This window comes from Squalius cephalus, assembly GCF_949319135.1.
Source record: "Squalius cephalus genome assembly, chromosome: 5".
NCBI classification, from domain to species: Eukaryota; Metazoa; Chordata; class Actinopteri; order Cypriniformes; family Leuciscidae; genus Squalius; species Squalius cephalus.
In genome coordinates this window covers 23,773,907-23,794,301 of record NC_137126.1, presented here as the reverse complement: position 1 = coordinate 23,794,301, position 20,395 = coordinate 23,773,907, and the positions used below count along the sequence as shown (strand labels likewise).

The window sequence follows — 20,395 nt, the reverse complement described above, 5'->3', positions numbered from 1 at the left end:
AGTATTACAGATTCATTTTAAAGTGGTTGCTTTTACCATTATCAACATTTTATGCTTCCATCCCACTTTTTCATCCCACCCATTTACTATAATATCCTGCTCTGTTGAAGAAAACCAATATTCACATGCCATCCCGGGAGGCAGACGTATTGTATATTTAAATTTTTTTACATTCATTGGAGGTGCCAGCCAGGGTTACAGGCTAATTAAGAGCAATTCGTCATGTGAAATGGCCTTGACACAGACTAATGTTGCTTTGTTAGCTCCGTGTGTTCAAGGTTATTCATGAGCTCTTAGTCTGAATGCCAAATACTGTTTTCATGCTTCCACAGGAGCAGGAGACACCTCTACACTGTGCAGCGTGGCACGGTTACTCTGCGGTGGCCAGAGCCCTGTGCGAGGCTGGCTGTGATGTCAATGCCCGGAACCGTGAGGGTGAGAGCCCGTTACTTACCGCTTCTGCCCGCGGCTTCAAGGACATCGTGGAGTGTCTGCTGGAGCATGGGGCAGACATGGACTCTGCTGATAAGGTGAACACAGACACTTACAAAATATTAACCATTAACAACTGCAGTGGTTGGGGGTTTTATGGTTCATTTAAGGTTCAAATAATTATTGACTATTCTTATCATGGTTTGTTTGCGTCTATATATTTCAGGACGGTCACATCGCTCTGCATCTGGCGGTGAGGAGATGTCAAATTGAAGTGGTGAAGTGTCTGCTCAGCCATCACTGCTATGTGGACCACCAGGATCGTCACGGAAACACACCCCTTCACATCGCCTGCAAGGACGGCAACCTGCCTGTGGTCACGCACCTCTGTGCTGCTAAAGCCAATTTGGATATTCCTAACAAAGTGAGTTTCAAACTAGGAGGGAGAAAAGCTTCTGTATAATATTCTTTTTCGACCCCTAATTGTGTTTTAGCCAGTATTATTTTTATATTATTTATATACTATTATAGTTTCTATAAAAATAAAAATAAATATATATATATATTGATATATACAGTGCTATGCATAAGTTTAGACACCCATGCTAAAGTTGACTAAAAAGAGGAATAAAAAATCATCTTTTGGAAATTGAACTTAATGCCTTAATTTAAAAAATTAGGAAAAATCCAACCTTTAAGGACACCAATTTTCTTTGTGAATGAATAATGTATCGTAAATAAATAAATGTTCTTCCTTAAAATACAGGGTGCATAAGTTTGGACAGCCCTATGTTAAATTCCCATAGAGGCAGGCAGATTTTTATTTTTAAAGGCCAGTTACTTCATGGATCCAGGATACTATGCATCCTGATAAAGTTCCCTTGGCCTTTGGAATTAAAATAGCCCCACATCATCACACAGCCTTCACCATACCTAGAGACTGGCATGGGGTACTTTCCATAAGATCATCTCTCAATGCAAATCAAACCAGCTATTAGGCTAACTGAAATAAAACCATGCCATATAATATATGTTAATTATATATGTATATATATATATATATATATATATTATACAGGGCTTGACATTAACTTTTTTGCTCTCCAGCCGCTGTGGTTAGTGATTTTCCACTAAGTGAAGTTTCTAGCCACTCAGCATTTTCACTGGCCAAAATTTTGACATCGACACCAAACGGCCATATAGATATTTTTTATATTATCTCATAATTTGGCAGCTGGTATATTAGGCTACTGTCACTTTAAGACCTGACGCTCTGAGCCATTATACTGTTTTATATAGCCAATATCCTTGTCTTTATGTGCGCACACTTTGAAAGTGAGCACAAAATTATGCTGAATACGCACAATCCCATGCCGAAATTCAAGCCCTGTAACACCAACAATATTTACCCAGAGCAAATGAACCGAGTGAGTAAACTCTTGTCATCTCGCTGTCGGAGAGATTAGAGAGCGAGAACGCACAGCTGGAATTGTGTATCCTGCGAAGAGTTTCAGATATTTCAGTATCAATATGCATCGAAAAATCCATATTTTTGACAACACTACATTGCACTTAGCTTATTATTTCAGATGCCTTTTTAAAAGAGTACAACTGAAAAATGTATATTATATAAAATTCAGCCCGCCACAGTGGCTAGTAGGAGTGACTGCATTACACGCCACCACTGAAGTCCACCCGCATTTGGCAGCTTGGCAGGTGTTAATGTCAAGCCCTGTATATATATACAGTCAAACCAAAAATTATTCAGACATCAGATAAAATTTTTGATATTTTTTTAATAGTGGGTGCAGGACACTATAGTTCATTTATGTAAGTAAGGATAGCAAAATATATATATATATATATATATATATACACCCAAAATTCTTCATACAGTGGACTACCAGTAAAATTTATAAAAAATTTGGGACCAAAAATGATTCAGACACTTTGACCTGACCATGTTTCGCTTAATTGTTTTTTCTTTAATTGCTAATGTGACCTTTTTACACCACAGACTGAACAAAATTAAGCATTGCTTGGTAATGGGTTGACCTAAATTGGTATTATCTAATTGTGTACTTAAATTTAATAGCTGACAGCTATTCAACCTAGTTCATTTGTGAGACAGTCTAACAGAAGGATGGCCAAAACCAGTGAAATATCAACTGATTTGATATCTCTGAGTTCTTGTCATATTTTATTATACCATTTTATAATCTAGTGAATAAACTAAATTTTGGTTTGACTGTATATATATATATATATATATATATATATATATATATATATATATATATATATATATATACAGTGCTATGCATAAGTTTAGACACCCATGCTAAAGTTGACTAAAAAGAGGAATAAAAAATCATCTTTTGGAAATTGAACTTAATGCCTTAATTAAAAAAATTAGGAAAAATCCAACCTTTAAGGACACCAATTTTCTTTGTGAATGAATAATGTATCGTAAATAAATAAATGTTCTTCCTTAAAATACAGGGTGCATAAGTTTGGACACCCCTATGTTAAATTCCCATAGAGGCAGGCAGATTTTTATTTTTAAAGGCCAGTTACTTCATGGATCCAGGATACTATGCATCCTGATAAAGTTCCCTTGGCCTTTGGAATTAAAATAGCCCCACATCATCACATAGCCTTCACCATACCTAGAGATTGGCATGGTTTTATTTCAGTTAGCCTAATAGCTAGTTTGATTTGCATTGAGAGATGATCTTATGGAAAGTACCCCATGCCAATCTCTAGGTATGGTGAAGGCTGTGTGATGATGTGGGGCTATTTTAATTCCAAAGGCCAAGGGAACTTTATCAGGATGCATAGTATCCTGGATCCATGAAGTAACTGGCCTTTAAAAATAAAAATCTGCCTGCCTCTATGGGAATTTAACATAGGGGTGTCCAAACTTATGCACCCTGTATTTTAAGGAAGAACATTTATTTATTTACGATACATTATTCATTCACAAAGAAAATTGGTGTCCTTAAAGGTTGGATTTTTCCTAATTTTTTTAATTAAGGCATTAAGTTCAATTTCCAAAAGATGATTTTTTTATTCCTCTTTTTAGTCAACTTTAGCATGGGTGTCTAAACTTATGCATAGCACTGTATATATATATATATATATATATATATATATATTTTAAGCCATATATATATATACAGTTTATATAGGGCTGTCTACATTAACACATGCAATTAATTAAAAATCTTTAACGTGTTAAAATAATGTAATGGAAATAAACATAATGCATTAAACGTAAATTACGTCTACAATTAGAAGATCTAAGAAGTCGGAGCATCCACAATGGCGCAAGCACCTGTAACCTTGGTGGGCGTCGCTTCTCTGTTTTCGCTGTTTTGATTTTAAACCGCTGCACTCCGAGAGAATTTTCAGTCCAGTAATCCAGTAAGCGAATTCATTCAAACCGCACTAATGTATAGAAAACCCTAGTTTTAGCCTATGAACCAGTCTTTGCTTTTCATCTTATTCAAGTAATAATTATTGCGCTTGAATCATCATCCACTCCTTTTTCAAGTCCCCTCAACTGACCCTACTTACTTGGTTGTAATTGTCTTGAAATTTTTACATACCAATTATACATGCCAAGTTGTTACTTCTGTGTGAAATTCTTAAATGGCACTTCCATTACAGCTGGAAGAAGATTTGAGTTCCTTCTAAATGAGGGCTTTACGAGTCAAACGGAACAGAATTACAGTTATGTAATTGTCATCGACATGTAGCACTTATATTCATGTTGTTCACAATTTTTACCTTTTGTTTTCTAGTTACCGTTAGTGATGAATCATTCTCAGAAAGACAGCGTTTAGAGATGTTTGTTTTTTATTTGTCTGTAGTTTGGGAGAACTCCTCTTCATCTGGCAGCTAGTAACGGTGGTCTGGAGGTGGTGCGTCATCTCTGTGTTACAGGAGCAAACACTGAGGCTATCACTAATGTAAGTTCAACATCTTTCTGGGTTTTGATGTAAATAAGTGAGATGTAATTTGTAACTGTATTATACATTTATATTATTTATTAAAAATACACTACCAGTCAAAGTTTTGGGGTCAGTAAGATTTTTCTAAATAAATTAATACTTTTATTCATTAAGGATGCATTATATTGATCAAAAGTAACAGTAAAGACATGTATAATGTTACAAAATATTTATAAAATCTCTAAAAATCTATCAGTTTCCACAAAAATATTATGCTGCACAACTGTTTTCAGCATTGATAATGAAATGTTTCTTGTGCAGAACATCAGCATATTAGAATGATCTCTGAAGGATCATGTGAATCTGAAGACTGGAGTAATGACTGATTAAAATTCAGCTTTAACATCACAGAGAATTACATTTTAAATTGTGTTAAAATAGAAAACAGTTTATTTCATTTGTAATAATTCACAATATTACAGTTCTAACTTTTGATACATGCAGCCTTGGTGAGCATAAGAGACTTCTTTTTTTTTAAATCGTTCCAACCCCAAACTTTTGAACGGTATTGTGTATGCCTTTAAATCACTATATAAATATGTATGTATACATCTCTCTCTCTCTCTCTCTCTCTCTCTCTCTCTCTCTCTCTCTCTCTCTCTCTCTCTCTCTCTCTCTCTCTCTCTCTCTGTATATGTATATATATATATAAGGGGTTCTGATCGACTACTGTCTTCTTTTTGTGTTTGACTGAGGTGGAACACTAATGATCTGGTGTCTTGCCCTCCTAGCACATTAATCAAATTGCAGGCTCTTCATCTCTTTAAACAAGTGTTCATTTATCATTCATGACAGCCTAGATTACCATTCTCTCCTTAATCCTTAATCTTTCAATCAACTGTCTCTCGACTCATATAGAGCCTCTCCTATAGGGTGTGTGTCGGTTTCTGTAGGTTTGCGTGTTCTTATATGATTGTGTGGGTGTCCCCCATCATCATCATCATCATCATCATTCTTCTTGGATGATTGATTCTTAATCAGACTGATTCTTAATATGCATTCCTGTGGAGATATCTGTCTGTCTTTATCAAGTGTTCAGAGATTTGTGCGGTTTGTTTTTTTCTGTAATATAGGGGTGTACCTTCTCCAGTAAGCTTGTCAGCCCAGTGCAATATAGTTTCCGGACTGAAGCTTAATGAAACTGTGCCAGCAGAGAATCATTGTTTCACTTTCAGCACTGGTGAAGGACAGGATGCCCCAATGAAACCACAGTCAACTCGTCCTAAACAATGTATGTTTCTAATAAATTGCCCCCCACATCCCTCCCCTCGGCCTACCCACACGCCCCTCGCTCACACCCCCTACCTCAACACCATCTCAAACACTCCTCCTCAGTGTTAATATTGTATAGCAGCTGATGCACAATGCATGTTACAGCACACGGGAATTTTGAGAATCCATAATTCATTGCCAGAGGCATGTGGGTCAGTGGCATACGAAAGAAAAAATGGATTCCACATATAGGAAGCTGCTGATTAATGTGGTCTTCGGTCTTTGGATTTCGTATTTTTATTTGTATTATTTTATTTGTCAAGCTATACAGTACCATTCAAATGTTTGGGGTGGGTACGATTATTATTATTTATTTTTTTGGTACAATAAGGTTACTACATTACCTAACAAAGCAACTTTAAAAGCATTTATTAATCCTAATGTTAATTTCAATGTTTACTAATACATTATTAAAATCAAAAGTCTGTTACTATTATTTATTGGACCTGAGTTAACATGAACTAACAATGCACAGTTGTATTTTTATTAACTAACATTTACAAATAGTCGGACAAATGTGTTGCTCATTGTTAGTTAATGTTATATAATGCATTAACTAATGTTTACTGATGGGACCTTATTGTGGAGAGTTACCTTACTTTTCAAATGGGTCTCTTTCTATACGCTCACCAATACTACATTAAGTAAAAAAGTTGCAGTATATTGTGAAATATTACAACTGAAAATAATTGTTTTCAATTTTAAGATATTTTAAAATGTAATTTATTCCTCTGATGGCAAAGCTGAATTTTCAACTTCAATACTCCAGTCTTCAGTGTCACATGATCCTTCAGAAATCATTATAATATGCTGATTTGCTGCCCATGAAACATTTCTGATTATCATCAATGTTCAAAACTTGTTCTACTGCTTAATATTTTTTAGGAAACCATGACATTTTCTTTTTCAGGATTATTTTATAAAAAGAAAGTTCACAGTTATTTGAAATATATATATATTTTTATAAATATATACAATGTACTGTACATTATAAATACATTTACTGTCACTTTTGATACATTTAATGCATCTTTGCTGAATAAAAGTATTAAATTCTTTTTAAAAATCCTACTGATCCAAACTTTTGAACTGTATTGTATTTATCAGACATATTATTTTCACCTGGTTGATGATAAAACAGGCAAAAACACCTCTTTAGAACACTGTAGCAACTGCATAGCAGCGTGCTAAAACCCACACACAACGCCCAAGCATCATGATAGCACTCGCATTTTCTTCCGAAAATATTTGATTTGTTTTTGTTCATCTCTTCCAAGCAACTACCATATATTTTTCATGTCTCCCTTTCCAATGTGAAAATGACAAGCTGTGGTCTCAATTTGTCAAGCAAACACTACAATTGGTTCCCTCATTCCGCCTTGAAATTTCCAGCCATTTTTTTTATCTTTTGGGAGACAACCACAAATCAATAAATGAATACAAGCCCACCCTCATGGGAACACGTAGTATGAGCTGGAGCCGAGCAGACAGACACAAAAAGATTCTGTGAATAAGAAAATGGGCTGTTTTGTACGGCAGAATTTGTAGTCACGTCTCATAGTATAATTGGAAGGAAAGGCGCGTTAGATAAGAGTAATTACAGTGCAGCATAGCTTTCCCATTTCTATCCTTTTCATCGGTGCTTTAACACCTCTGTGTTCATCACATCCTCTTTTGCTCAGGTTTGTGTGGGGGTGTGCAGGGGCTCTCTTTCAGAGGGAGGCTGGTTCATTTGTCCCCGTCGGTTTGAGGAGGAACACAGCTGTTTCTGGTTGTGTGGTTTGCTTGTGCTTGTGGTCCCAGGTGTTATGTGTGGGTTTGTGTTGCTGTGAGTGAGATTGTGTACGTGTATCCGGAGCTGTTAAATCATTAATGGTTTTGGTCAAGGGCTGTGACTCTGGTGGGTTTAGGGTAAACAGATTTCTTTCTTTTTTTTCAGATGTGTGGCATTGCAGAGTTGCCTCAGGTGTTTTTTTTGTTTTGTTTTGTTTTCTAATGCTGTCGTTGAGTTTGTATGTTTTATGCCATTTTTACATATGACCTTTCTGTGGAATATACTTCCTCGAGCTAGCTCTCTCTTACTGATAGTCATTACCCCTCCATCCACAACCCCTCTCCTGATGCTGATTTCACAATCACACATGTGCTTCCGTCAAAACCTCCTGGGAAGTTCTTATGTGCGTCAATTTGGTTGTAATGAAATAGTCTCTCTCTCTCTTTCACTTCCACACAAAGACAGAAAGCTTTTACAGTGCTTGTGAAAAAATGAATAGCAAAGAAAGTACATTAGGTGTGTAATTGATGCTTTCATTATGTATTTTATCATTCCATTGCTGCCACGTAAAATGATTAGAAATGTAGATTGGTTGGTCCTCATTAACCGACTTAAATGAGTACCATTTTCCAGGGGGGTCTCTAGATATAAATGACACATGGGGTTTAGCCCATTAGTGTCAAATATAATTCAAAGCTTCCAGTATTTCCAATTTATCAGGATTTTTAATTTGATGGTTAATACTGGGGTTTGAATAATAGATACTGTATACACTACCTGGCACATACGATTGCAATAAAGGTGAGAGAATGGATCTATTTACAGCAGTGTATATTTATTTAGGAGAACTCAAAATACACCAGAAACAGGACAACCGCTGTACACACGACGAGAACTGACAAAGAACAGAAATAAACACAGGGCTTAAATACACTAATTAGCCAAATAAAAATCTGGTGCAAACAATGATCAGACAATGAATACCCAAGGAAAATAACTGAAAACACAGAAAACTGAACTAAACTAGTGAGAACCCAGCAAAACAGGCAAAGAACACCGATAAACCCTTATACTACCATTAATTAATTATCGGGGTCTGTAAGTTTGGTATATAAATACTTGTATATATATTACAGTTTCCGCAAAAATTTTTAATCATTTGTTTTCAACATTGATGATCATCATATCACCAAATCAGCATATTAGAGTGATTTCTGAGTGAGCATGTGACGCTGTATGTATATATATTTAATTAAAATAGAAAACAGTTAAAAGTGTTATAATATTTCACAATATTACTGTTTTTACTGTGTTTGATTAAATAAATGCAGCCTTGGTGATTAAAAAAAAAAAAAAAATCTTACCAAACCCAAACTTTTGAACTAAAGTGTTTATTATATATCTCAAGTTCAAATCTTAAAGAAATTGTTTTATATTGATGCACATTTTTCTCAGATGTAATGAACTTCTCCTGAACTGCATGGTGCTACTATGGCTTCTAGCAGGTGAAGAGACTTGTTTCCATGGGCGGACAGACAAATAGCAGCAGAAGTGAGAGGGGGTGTGTGAAGAGTTGGGAGCTGTTCAGAAAAATATTACCCACCGAATCACAACTCTTCTTCAATGAGTGCAGCAGTCAGGTGGAACGGAAAGCACAAGCAATTCCATCAAACTGTTGCAAATGAGTGTTGTAGAGTGAATGGCTGAGTGCCAGGATACACCCTGGTACTGACTTAATCATTTTTGACTGATAAGAATAATTTTTGACTGATTACAATTTTGTGGTGTTTTTCATCTGCACTCAGCTCAAATATACAGTCATCTTATGTGAGCTGGAGGCAGCATTACACCTTTCATTCATTTCAGCTATAATCAACACCGTACCCACTGTTTGTCTCAAGCAGCTTTTGTAGCATACTGTGAGTCACGCTGTTGAGCTGTTAGGTGATATTCTCTCCTTTCTTTCTCACTTTCCCTTGTTAGCTTCTCACTTTCTCTTTTACACCCATACCCAGAAAACTCACTCTCTCGTTCTCTATATCTCTCTATCTATCAGAGCTTTAGTAGATGAAAGGCTGATGGACTTTTATTTATCTAGCTTTACTCATTCATCTGTGTCACTGGACGCTGACGGGCCCCCGTATTGCCTGTAATGTTCTGTCGCTGCAGTTTATCCATCACTGTCATTGTCTCTTGCAGGACGGAAAGACAGCGGAGGATCTCGCGACTGCTGAGCAGCAGGAGCATGTAGCAGTGCTGTTGGCCAAGCTGAAAAAGGTGTGAGTCTTTGTTTATTATTCATCTCACTAAGACTCAAGAGACATTCATTTGCATTACATGAATGCTTTGTTAAGGCTTATGAGATCCTTGTTGCCTTTTTCTCTGACACCTGCAAAGGATGTCAGTTTTTCTCTCAATAATGGCTTTCATCCCCCTAAAATGTATGCAGAAGAACTGATTTTGTTATTTTAAAAATAAATGTTTGGCTTGCATAACATAATTTTTAACCCATTGATCCGCTATTGGCCTGAAAGATCATATTGAAATATATCAATTATAAGTACTTGGGCTATTATTATTTTTTATAGTTTTTATAATTGCAAAGCAATTGAAATCTCATTGGCCCAAAATCCATCTCCATATAGTTAGTAGCTCCATAGCATATAGTAGCTCCATATCTCCACAAAATATGCTCATATTGGCTATGATTATTGCATGCCATGCAGCAGTTTTTTAATACTGCATTTTGAAGATAATTAATGTTTAAATGTTCAGTGGCCAGCTCTGAACCATAATGACTAACAAAAAGCTACCAAAAAGACATGCAACAGTCAGGTTCCAGAAGTAAAAGTACCATTCATATTCTCCATATTGGAATTCATTTTTAATGATAATTAAAAAAAACGTGAGCTACATATGCTTTTGCTGTAGCCATCAGTCTGCATTATTTCAGCTTATTTTTGAATAATCGTGTTTAACAGTGGAATTCCTGGTGAAAAACTCATAGCACTGCAAAAAAATCTCCACCAATCAGAAAATCGCGTCAAACAAATAGTACCAAAATAACTCTTTAGCGCCTGCCCAATCCTATGAAGGCCTGCAAAAAATGACAAAATAGATTCATATAGATATTTTGCAATAAACTTTAAACTTTGCAGTAAAAATATATTGTTGATTTCATATAGGTATATATGTATGCATCACAGTCTTGTACCTTTTGTCTTTGTCTGAATTTCAATTACTTTGATTCTCATCAAAATTTTTAATATTGTGATTCACCTCATTGCTGGTTGATTTGGTTCATAACTCTTTAACAAAGAGAGGGAAGTGAATGGGAAAAATATACACTATAGTGTCATGTTCTTTCTATGATTTGTTGGGCATGTTCATTGGTATTTTTTTAAAGAACCTTAAAATACCATGTAAATTTGATGGTACAATAATATCATAGCTGAAGCTTGCAGCCCCTCCCATCAATGTGACACATAGCGCCAGATCTGCCAATTAATTCCAACAAAATCCCAGATGGCATTTTGAGTCCTTTACTGTGGCGAAAACATTTTCAAGGTGAATAAAAATAAATGTTTTCCATATGTTAAGATATTTCAGTCGCTTCTAATTTGAACTTCAGACTGCATCAGGGTTTTTTTAAATCTCATTCATTTTAATGCTGCAATCGCTTGGATTTGATCTACTACTCAGATGTGTGGTTTATCTATTAGACACAAACTTAACTTTAGATTTTGAACGTTGTTTATTTGACTGCCACATACATGATTTAATATATGGCATTCGGCGTCTTGCTATTTGCTACAAAATGTGGATTATGCTCATTTGGCAGACCCAGAATACTAGCTATTAAGAGCCTATAAATTACACTCATTAGGATGCACTGCACATTCTCAGTCACATTACCATTATGCCATTGGTCCATATGTCATGTTGTAATGCCATTGGCTTGTGTTCATTTACATGCCCTTTTCGACTGGTCTTACAGGACAACCATAAGAGCGTTTACATCCAGCAGCTGCGGCCTACGCAGACCCTTCAACCCCGCGTCAAACTCAAGCTGTTCGGCCACTCGGGAGCAGGGAAGAGCACTCTGGTGGAGTCTTTGAGGTGTGGCATCTTGCGGAGTTTCTTCAGGAGGAGAAGGACCAGACTGACCAACCCTGTACGACACCCAGCCTCACCGGTCACCTCCAAACCTTCAGGTAGGGTGATGTGTCTTCCTTCTGTATTTATTGAAAAGCTAAAAATTAAGCTTTGTAACTTTGTTCGTTTCCCTCACTCATTCCCAAATTAACACACACACGTCACATAGCACTATCCATGGAAGGCAGAATCACATCAGTGTCATGCCTCAGCCAAACTGAGGAAGGTGTCTCAGGGTTTCTGTGAGAAAAGTTTTTAGCAAGAACCAGAGTTCAGTGGAAGGCATTGATCGTGCGAGACGTGTGCAGCGCAGTGCGACTAACACATTTGTAGGGTATAAAAAAAGAGTTTTGAGTCATCTGACTCTCGTGTTATTTCTCCAAACTAAAAATGGCTCTGCACCTCTGTGGTTTTGTCAGGATTTGTTTTTTTTTTTTACTTTTTAAATATTGCATACAATATGTGGTGATAATGGATCATCCATTGTGGGGTTTAAACATACAATATTTTTCCATTACCAGCCCATATCTTTAACCAACTAAGCAACATTTCCCTTACTATGAAGATCATTTTTTCTCCTTAAAAAGCTTCAGTATGTTTTTTTACTATATTTATTTCCCTGTCAACACTGGGAAAGCTGGAATAAGGACTTTAGCAAAGAGCTCCCCCCTGTGGTGGGTTTCCACAGGTCATGAAATTATTCAAATTAAAAAAAATTATAAACCCTCAAATAATAGGCCAAATTTAGCCTTCATTTACAAATATATACGTATTGTATTTATTGTTATAAATTAAAAAGAGTCTCATAAAATTCAATGTAGTTTACAGTCTTCCTATCTTTTTGCTTCCCTGTGTGTGTGTTGTGTGCCTGTAGTGTCTGTCAGTATCTCTAACCTGTACCCAGGCTGTGAGAATGTAAGTGTGCGTAGCCGCAGTATGATGTTTGAGCCCAGTTTGACTAAAGGAGTGTTGGAGGTCTTCAGTCCTGTTCATAACGCCCTCTCCACGGCTGACGACACCGCCACCAAAGCCATCGACATCCAGAACACCAATGTCAATGGTGAAAGTCAAGTTTTTTAATGTTTTTTAACTATTTTAAATCTCTTAGATTATGTAGTTATATAATAAACTGAATATATTTTTTAATGTTTTTGAAAGATGTCTCTTATGCTCACCAAGGCTGTATTTTATGATTAAAAAATACAGTAAAAATTGTGAAATATATATATTTTTAAAGCTATTTTTTTTTCTATTTTAACATATTTTACTATGTAATTTATTCCTGTGATTGAATTTTCAGCAGCCATTACTCCAGTCTTCAGTGTCACGTGATTCTTATATTTTTTATTTTATGAATTGTATTATATTTTATTGGTGTATGGGTGTGTTTTCAGGTGTTGGAGAATTCTGTATATGGGAGTTCTCTGGTAATCCCGTCTACTACTGCTCATATGACTACTTCGCTGCAAATGACGCCACAGCGATTCATCTGGTCTTATTCAGTCTGGAGGAGCCTTATGAGACTCAACTCAACCAGGTCACATTCTGGCTCAACTGCCTAAAGGCTCTCACGCTGCCAGAGGACAACATCGGTATGTGTGTGGGACTACAGTCTGCAATGAATGGATTTTTTTCCTCCTCATTTTTAGAAGGATTCCCATAACAATAATTACGTTATTGCTTAGAAGTCTCTGATTAAGAGGTCTTAGGAAAAAGTTATAAAAAAAAATCTGGATTAAAATTCATATTGTATACTTGGTTAGTAACTTAGTTACCTTAGTAGTTTTTATGAGTTGTATAGACTTATAGACTTTATGTGACTAATTGGCTTGATGTTTTTCATGGAAGTCATGCAATTACACCGTAACATATCTGCATTTATTGCATTTTTGTTAAGGCTCAGTTTTATTCATCCGTCTCTGCCCACCCATACTGTTGAAATTCGCATTTCGATAATAAGTCGAATAACATTTGTGATATTAGTAAGCTACAAAAACCGCTAGATGGATGTTTTAGCCGTTGCATAATGTCTTGCTGTTTTTCACACCATGTGCACCATATTTTTTTAAATGCTCTGTCAAGTTAAAAGCAACTTGTTAATGTTGCTTTAGTTGGTTTGAACCAATTCTCCAATATAGTTACTTTAACACATTCATATTTAAAATATTATTATTTGTACTAAACTAACAAGGTAATGAGCTTGCGCATGCAGTTTTGTTGTCCATGAATCACTGTTTCACTGTTCTCCATTCTGTTGATGCTGTTTGTAGTTTTCTCATTCTTGTCCCTCTCAAACTCTCTCTGGTAATTTCAGCCTGACTTGCCTTTGCTTGCACTGTAGTGACTTGATGAATTTGTGAAGTACTGTATCAGGCACTTCCATTGTGTTATGGATAATGCCGAAAAGAGACTTCATTAGAATCAGTGCATCAGTCTAAATCTAGGAATCCAGTTCTTTGTCTATGGTCTATGGAATTATGAGTTAAAATGATGCATTGAGGTTAAAGATGTTCAGAACAGATCATAAGACTGGTGCTCTGTTGTGTCCGCAGCCTTTGGAGGGAAGATCAGGAATCCACTGCGTGTGGTGCTGGTGGCCACACATGGTGACATTGTGAATCTGCCCCGATCGTTTGGGGGAGAGTTCAGCTATGACAAGGAGAGATCTCTACTTAGGGAAGTCAGAAACAGGTGATTAAATCAATATAAACTGTCGGTTTGGATCTATGAGACCTACAAGGACAATATTTGGCAGAGTGATCCTTTTATCATGGAGCATGGATTAAATCCTACTGATTATAGTGATTTGGTAGATAGAACATCATTATAAGCCAAAATGATCAATTGAGTAGATCTACTCAGCCTTGAATGTGCTTTGTTTCTATTAAATTGAGTATTATACTGATTCTTTTTGATCAGGTTTGGGAATGATCTGCAGATTGCTGAGAAGCTCTTTGTCATGGATGCAGGAGCGTCCAACTCCAAAGACATGAAGCTGCTGAGAAACCTTCTGTTAGAGCTCCGCAACACCATCATCTCTGTAAGATCGTTCTCCACTCTTTTGGACATCCCAGCACATTCATATTAAACCATCTGAAACCCCCCTGTTTTAACACTGATGATTCACATTAATAATGAAAAAGACATGGAGCTTTCTAAAGATGTTGCTCTTTTGGGTGCTTTTGATTTCTATAAAAATGTTTCCAGCAATTCTGATTATATGTCATGTTTTCTGATAGTCTGATCTCAATAATGAGGCTCGCTTCTCTTTACCATGTCAAATAACCACCACAGTTTTCTCTCAGAAATACACAATATCAAACACTGACACTCAGATCCTTCCTCCTACATCTCTATCTTTCTCTCACTCCTACACGTACCTTTTACCATTTCTTTCTCATCTGCCATTATATTGTGTCTGGAATGGATCTTTGTGTACAGTGCAGTATATTATAAAGGAATAAAATCTATTTCAAGAAGTATTTAGTACAGTATTTATTTATGAAATATTTAGTACAATATGTGTTGAGGAAGCTTGGTGTTCATTTATCAGTGGTGGTTTCTACTATTGCTCCTATTTTCGGTTAGTGGGGAAAATACTCTTTAAACTTACATTTGTACAATATTTTGAGGTGAGAATATTAAAGACCCACTCGTTTGTCTTGGGCTAAAAAGTAACTACCGAGCAACCACTCAAAACACCCTAGCAACTGCACAGGAACATGAACATGTTAAGAACCACTCTGAACCAACTTGACAACCCCTTTGACAAATACATTCAGAAATGTAAAAATTGCTTTTCTATATCTCTCGTTTTGACAGACCTGCAGGCCGATGACTCAGCTGTCAGAGAAGCTGTTGTCCACTCTGCCTTCCTGGCGGAAACTGAATGGGCCAAACCAGCTGATGTCATGGCAACAGTTTGTTGTGGATGTGCAAGAACAAATCAACCCTCTAGCCAGCGAAGAGGATCTGCGGGAACTGGCTTCACAACTTCACAGCATAGGAGAGGTGTGTGTGTGTGTGTGTGATGATGAGCAGATGATATGTATGCATGTTTGAATTATGGGTATATTGCTGTAGGTATAAAGTGTATTTTAGGTGGTTGCACTGTATCATTAAATAAAATGATTATTTTCATGCATTCTGTTATACTATCGCACACGCCCCCGCTATTAATGCCACATTCAAACCACCAAAGTCTACAATACAGAACATCTACAAACATGTTTTTTTTTGTGGGTCCAAATGAGTTGGTGGGCGTCAGCAACTGAGTAAGGGCTTTGTCAGTCTATTGACCACCCACAACCATTACAACATCAGCTTCACCGATAGAGAGGGCAGGTGAATGAGTCATTCTCATCAATATTAGTCATTTGTGTTATGAGCAGCAACACTTAAACACATTTTAGGGAATTTTTTATGTTGATGGGCTAAAATGCCAAGCTGTGATTCAGCTTTATTAACATTTACTTACATAAGATGCTCTTTTTATTGGACTTCAGATCCATTGTGTCTAACCCCCCCCCCCCCCCCCCCCCCCCTTTAAAATCTGTTATGTCATATCTCTTCAAAGAATAATTCACCCAAAGATGAAAAGATGACAATTCATGTCAGCCTGTGTGACTTTCTTTCTTTTTTTTTACTGGCCACTCTTTGTACATAATGAAAATACATTGCAATCTTGAGCTATCAAGCTCCAAATGTCAAAAATCACTCTTTGAGTTTCTTAAAAGTTTTCCATACAATGTGTTTACCTTATTCCTAGTCTTTCAAATGCATGCAATAGCTCTGTGTGATGAATAGACCTAAATTCTGCACTTATAACTGATATACTGATATATCTACTGATGATTTGTGATGATACAGTATATCATCACATTTATTTGAAGAAAAAAAAATCATTGAGAAAGTGACTTTTCTCTCCTAAATGTGGATCAACACATCTGCTGAACTGTTATGGAAGCCACCTAAAGGCTTGTTCACACCAACACAAATATTTGGTCTAATTTTTGCTTGTGATATGTCTGTTCCGACTAATGCATAAAAACACCTGATTGGCTAAATGAAAATGCAGATTCACTGACTAACAGTAGGTGGTGCTTTTAGAAAAGCAGTCACAAAACGGTATGCAACTTTGTTTTTGACACTCGCTTTTCAGAAACTGTATTTACATGTTTTCAAATAGCCGATCAGATTTTTTTTATTCACTGTGGTGTTTATCAAACAATACCAAATACAAGAGTATAGAGAGCTGGTTCCAAATTCTCCCTCTGCTGTGCACTGGCACTTAGCAAAATAGTCTGTTCGTGAGCACCACCGAGTTGTAGGTTTATGTAACTTCAGCGGCTCTGAGCATGTGACCAAAAGTGTGAATCTTATTGGTTCTCTTTGTGGTGCAGTAGAAAACAGTTTAGAACATCCCTACATTAAAAAAAATGTAATTGCACTGAATATTCACCTTAATGTGAACAGACCTTTAAATGACAATCAGAATCACCCATTTCCCTGCACAAAATAATGTTTATTCCCTTTTTTGCTCTAGATTAACATCATGCAGAGTGAGACTGTCCAGGATGTTGTCCTGTTAGATCCTCGCTGGCTTTGTAGTAACGTGCTTGGCAAGCTTCTCTCAATTGAAACCCCCAAAGCGATCCACCACTACCGAGGCCGCTACCGTGTGGAAGAACTCCAAAACCTTGTCAGCGAAGGGGACATCGATGAACTTCTCCAGGTGCTCGACGCCATGGACGTATGTGCCCGTGATTTAGCCAACCCGGGGATGGTGGACATTCCCGCCCTGATACGCACGGGTGGCCTACAGCACACCTGGACTGATGAGGAAGACATCGAAGGTGAGGACACTTTGCTTTACGGTGGAGTGCGCGTGGTCCCTGCGGAGCACTTGGCGCCATTCCCTTGTGGACTTTTCCACAAGTTCCAAGTGAACTTATGCCGGTGGGGCCGGCAACAGAAGCCTGAGGCCGAGGCCGAGGATGTGAGGTTGTGGAGCGGTGGAGCTCGGGTCGGACTCGGTGGTGCTGAGGCTCTGGTTCTGCTTGTGAACCACGGGCAGGGCGTGGAGGTACAGTTACGAGGACCTGACGCAGATTCCGGACGTTGCTATGCTTTGCTGGACACATTGTGCGGCATGGCCGAGGGTCTCCTAGCCGCTACATTACCCGGTTTGCTCACCGCACGACATTATCTAAGCCCTCAGCAGCTGCGGGAACACCACGGCCCTGTCATGCTCTACCAACCGAGGGACTTTTTCCGCGCTCAGGCTCGAGGCGAGAACGCGCTGTCGAACACCATGGGTGGCTATCGCGAGAGCTTCGTCAGTATCGTAGCATTAGGTTGCACCCACGTCTACAAACAGGGCAGTCTTGGTGGGGAAGTGCCCGTGGCGGAAGTCAGTCACCTGGCTCGACGCAAGCTCTGCCGCCTGCTGGACCCACCCGATGCCCTCGGAAAGGACTGGTGCCTGCTTGCCATGAACTTGGGCCTTAGCGAGCTCGCTGCTAAATACAGTTCTGGCACCAACGGGACACCGCCTGCAGACCCCTTTTCCCTTGTCAGCCCCACAGCCACGCTCCTGCAAGAGTGGAGCCAACGACCCGAGTCAACCATAGGCATTTTGCTCGCTAAGCTGCGAGAACTTGGCCGTCGGGACGCGGCGGATTTCCTCCTTAGAGCTGCGCCAGTGTTCCGGGTCAACCCGGAGATTCTGGGCACCCCACCGGAGCCCTACAGCCCGGTGTGTAATGGAGGCGGCACGTCCTACAACTCCATCAGTTCCGTGATCTCTCGTTAGGACGTCACTGGTGTCTATAGAGAAACGTGCAATTATCCGGCAGAGTGGTGTTAAATATCAAACTCCCAGCTGGTCCTGAGACTGAAGTATTTGAATCAGATACTCTGTTCATGTCCATTTTGTTGCCCTTTGCGATTTCTGAATGTTCATCCTTGGTGTCTCTCAAAAGGTGCCTATGTAACTTTTTTCCCCCTGCAAATCTTTTATAGGCTGTCTCACATTCCCAAGGTGAAACTGTAGAAGGCCTTTCTCAAAATGTCCTAATTGAATGAATCCGCAGTTTGCTATTTACTTCTATATAATCAGACAGCTGTTATAGGGGAATTACACTAAATTTGATGACCGAATGATAGATCACTAAGTGCTTGGCAACATTTAATAAATGACTCAAGCTATTGAGTGCCTTGAAGAAAGCGAACTGTTGACAAAGAGCCATTGTAGATTTTAAAATCAGATGTGCACCTCTGCAAGTGCTTCAGTGTTTACCTGTCTTATGAAGCTTTTAATGAACATATCTATTACGCAACAATAGATTTATGCTTGTTCTACGACAGAGAAAATTGTGTAGTTTACATTTACTACCTGAATGTTTCTTATCGCAACTAAAAGGCATCATTTTTCAGACAGGATTGTATTTGACTGATGAAGCACAAACCAACATACTAAACATTCCTTTAAAAGCAAAAGTACATGGTAAATTATTTTAAAACCTGGTTTCGAAAATCCTTCACATTTGTCCTATTAACACTTACACTTGTCACATTCACTTTTGAGAAATATTACAGTTCTAACTACCTATCAAATGGAAATGATGAAATAATCGAGGCACTTACATGACAAACAAGATTTAATTTTTTTTTTTTTTTTTTTTAGAAAAATGGTGTCTGCTTCAGTGTATTGATAAGCATGATCTTTGTTGCAATTGTTCAGCTGTTATATCAATATTATCTGTTTCACACTATTACACTGTTGTTGAGTGTTTAAGACAAACTTATTTTCAACACGTAGTCGTGTATTCTTTACACTGGAGGATTAAAATATGTCGACATTTGCATCGAATACCTGTCTGGTTGAGGTATACTGGAGACAAATGAAGTGACAACTTGAAAACTGTAGATGGCAGCAAAGACTTTCTGTTACATCTAAACACATGCTAGGACTTTTTTGCTCTCCTTTAAATGGGACAGTTGCAGTTTCATCATGTTTTTAATGTCTAAAAAAAAAAAAAAAAAACCGAGGACTGTTCCATATTATATTTTGGAACAGGTCTTTCCTCCAACCCTTCATCATTCCCCTTGCAGGCTGAAAATCACAGACATTTTAAAAAGGGAATCTGGCATATTTTGTTCTCTCATTCCAAACGGCACATTTTTATATTGTGATTTAAGTCCATGTATTATGGAGCGCTTTCTCTGTTTAGCTGTGGTCTAGGTTCATGATTTCCCCTCTTAAGACTTTAACAGGGTACATCAGAGGGAAATTTATCCTGGTGTATTTAAGACTTGTACAGTCATCTCTTTGCACAAGACCTTCACATTATGTCTCTATTTATATTATGTTCGCATGTCTCTGAATGCCATGTCCTTAATACTTCCTTCAACTTTACAGTGTACTACTTTTTTATATAATAAATTGTTTACTCAATGACTCTCATCAATGTTCTTTTTGAAAAATATTTGTATAGTGTTGTTTATGCATTATTTTGTATGGTGGCTGAGTAGTAATTCCGAAAACACAACGACAAATTTAGATTTACATTTCGCTGTTTGAAAAAGATTTATAGGATAATAACAATAATACATTTTATTTATGAAGCACCCCAACTCAAGGGCACGGTACAAAGAAAAGATATGATGTGAAAACAGAGAAATATCCGTAGTTATATGAGAGCAAATAATAAAACACTAAATAATAAACACTAGCTGAGAAACT

At 37.5% G+C, this 20,395-nt stretch overlaps 1 protein-coding gene across 1 annotated transcript in view; it reads left to right on the top strand.

Moving 5' to 3' along the window:
* The window catches only part of dapk1 (death-associated protein kinase 1), a 71,207-nt gene extending 51,435 nt beyond the window's left edge, over positions 1–19,772 (top strand). The window contains exons 16-26 of the mRNA XM_079871420.1: positions 333–530; positions 659–856; positions 4,308–4,406; positions 9,694–9,771; positions 11,492–11,708; positions 12,524–12,709; positions 13,044–13,241; positions 14,202–14,340; positions 14,569–14,689; positions 15,472–15,660; positions 17,195–19,772. Of these exons, the coding sequence (XP_079727546.1) occupies positions 333–530; positions 659–856; positions 4,308–4,406; positions 9,694–9,771; positions 11,492–11,708; positions 12,524–12,709; positions 13,044–13,241; positions 14,202–14,340; positions 14,569–14,689; positions 15,472–15,660; positions 17,195–18,463 (2,892 nt within the window). The 3' untranslated portion in view covers positions 18,464–19,772. The remainder of the gene's footprint in view (positions 1–332; positions 531–658; positions 857–4,307; positions 4,407–9,693; positions 9,772–11,491; positions 11,709–12,523; positions 12,710–13,043; positions 13,242–14,201; positions 14,341–14,568; positions 14,690–15,471; positions 15,661–17,194) is intronic.
* The last annotated feature ends 623 nt before the right edge of the window (positions 19,773–20,395 follow it).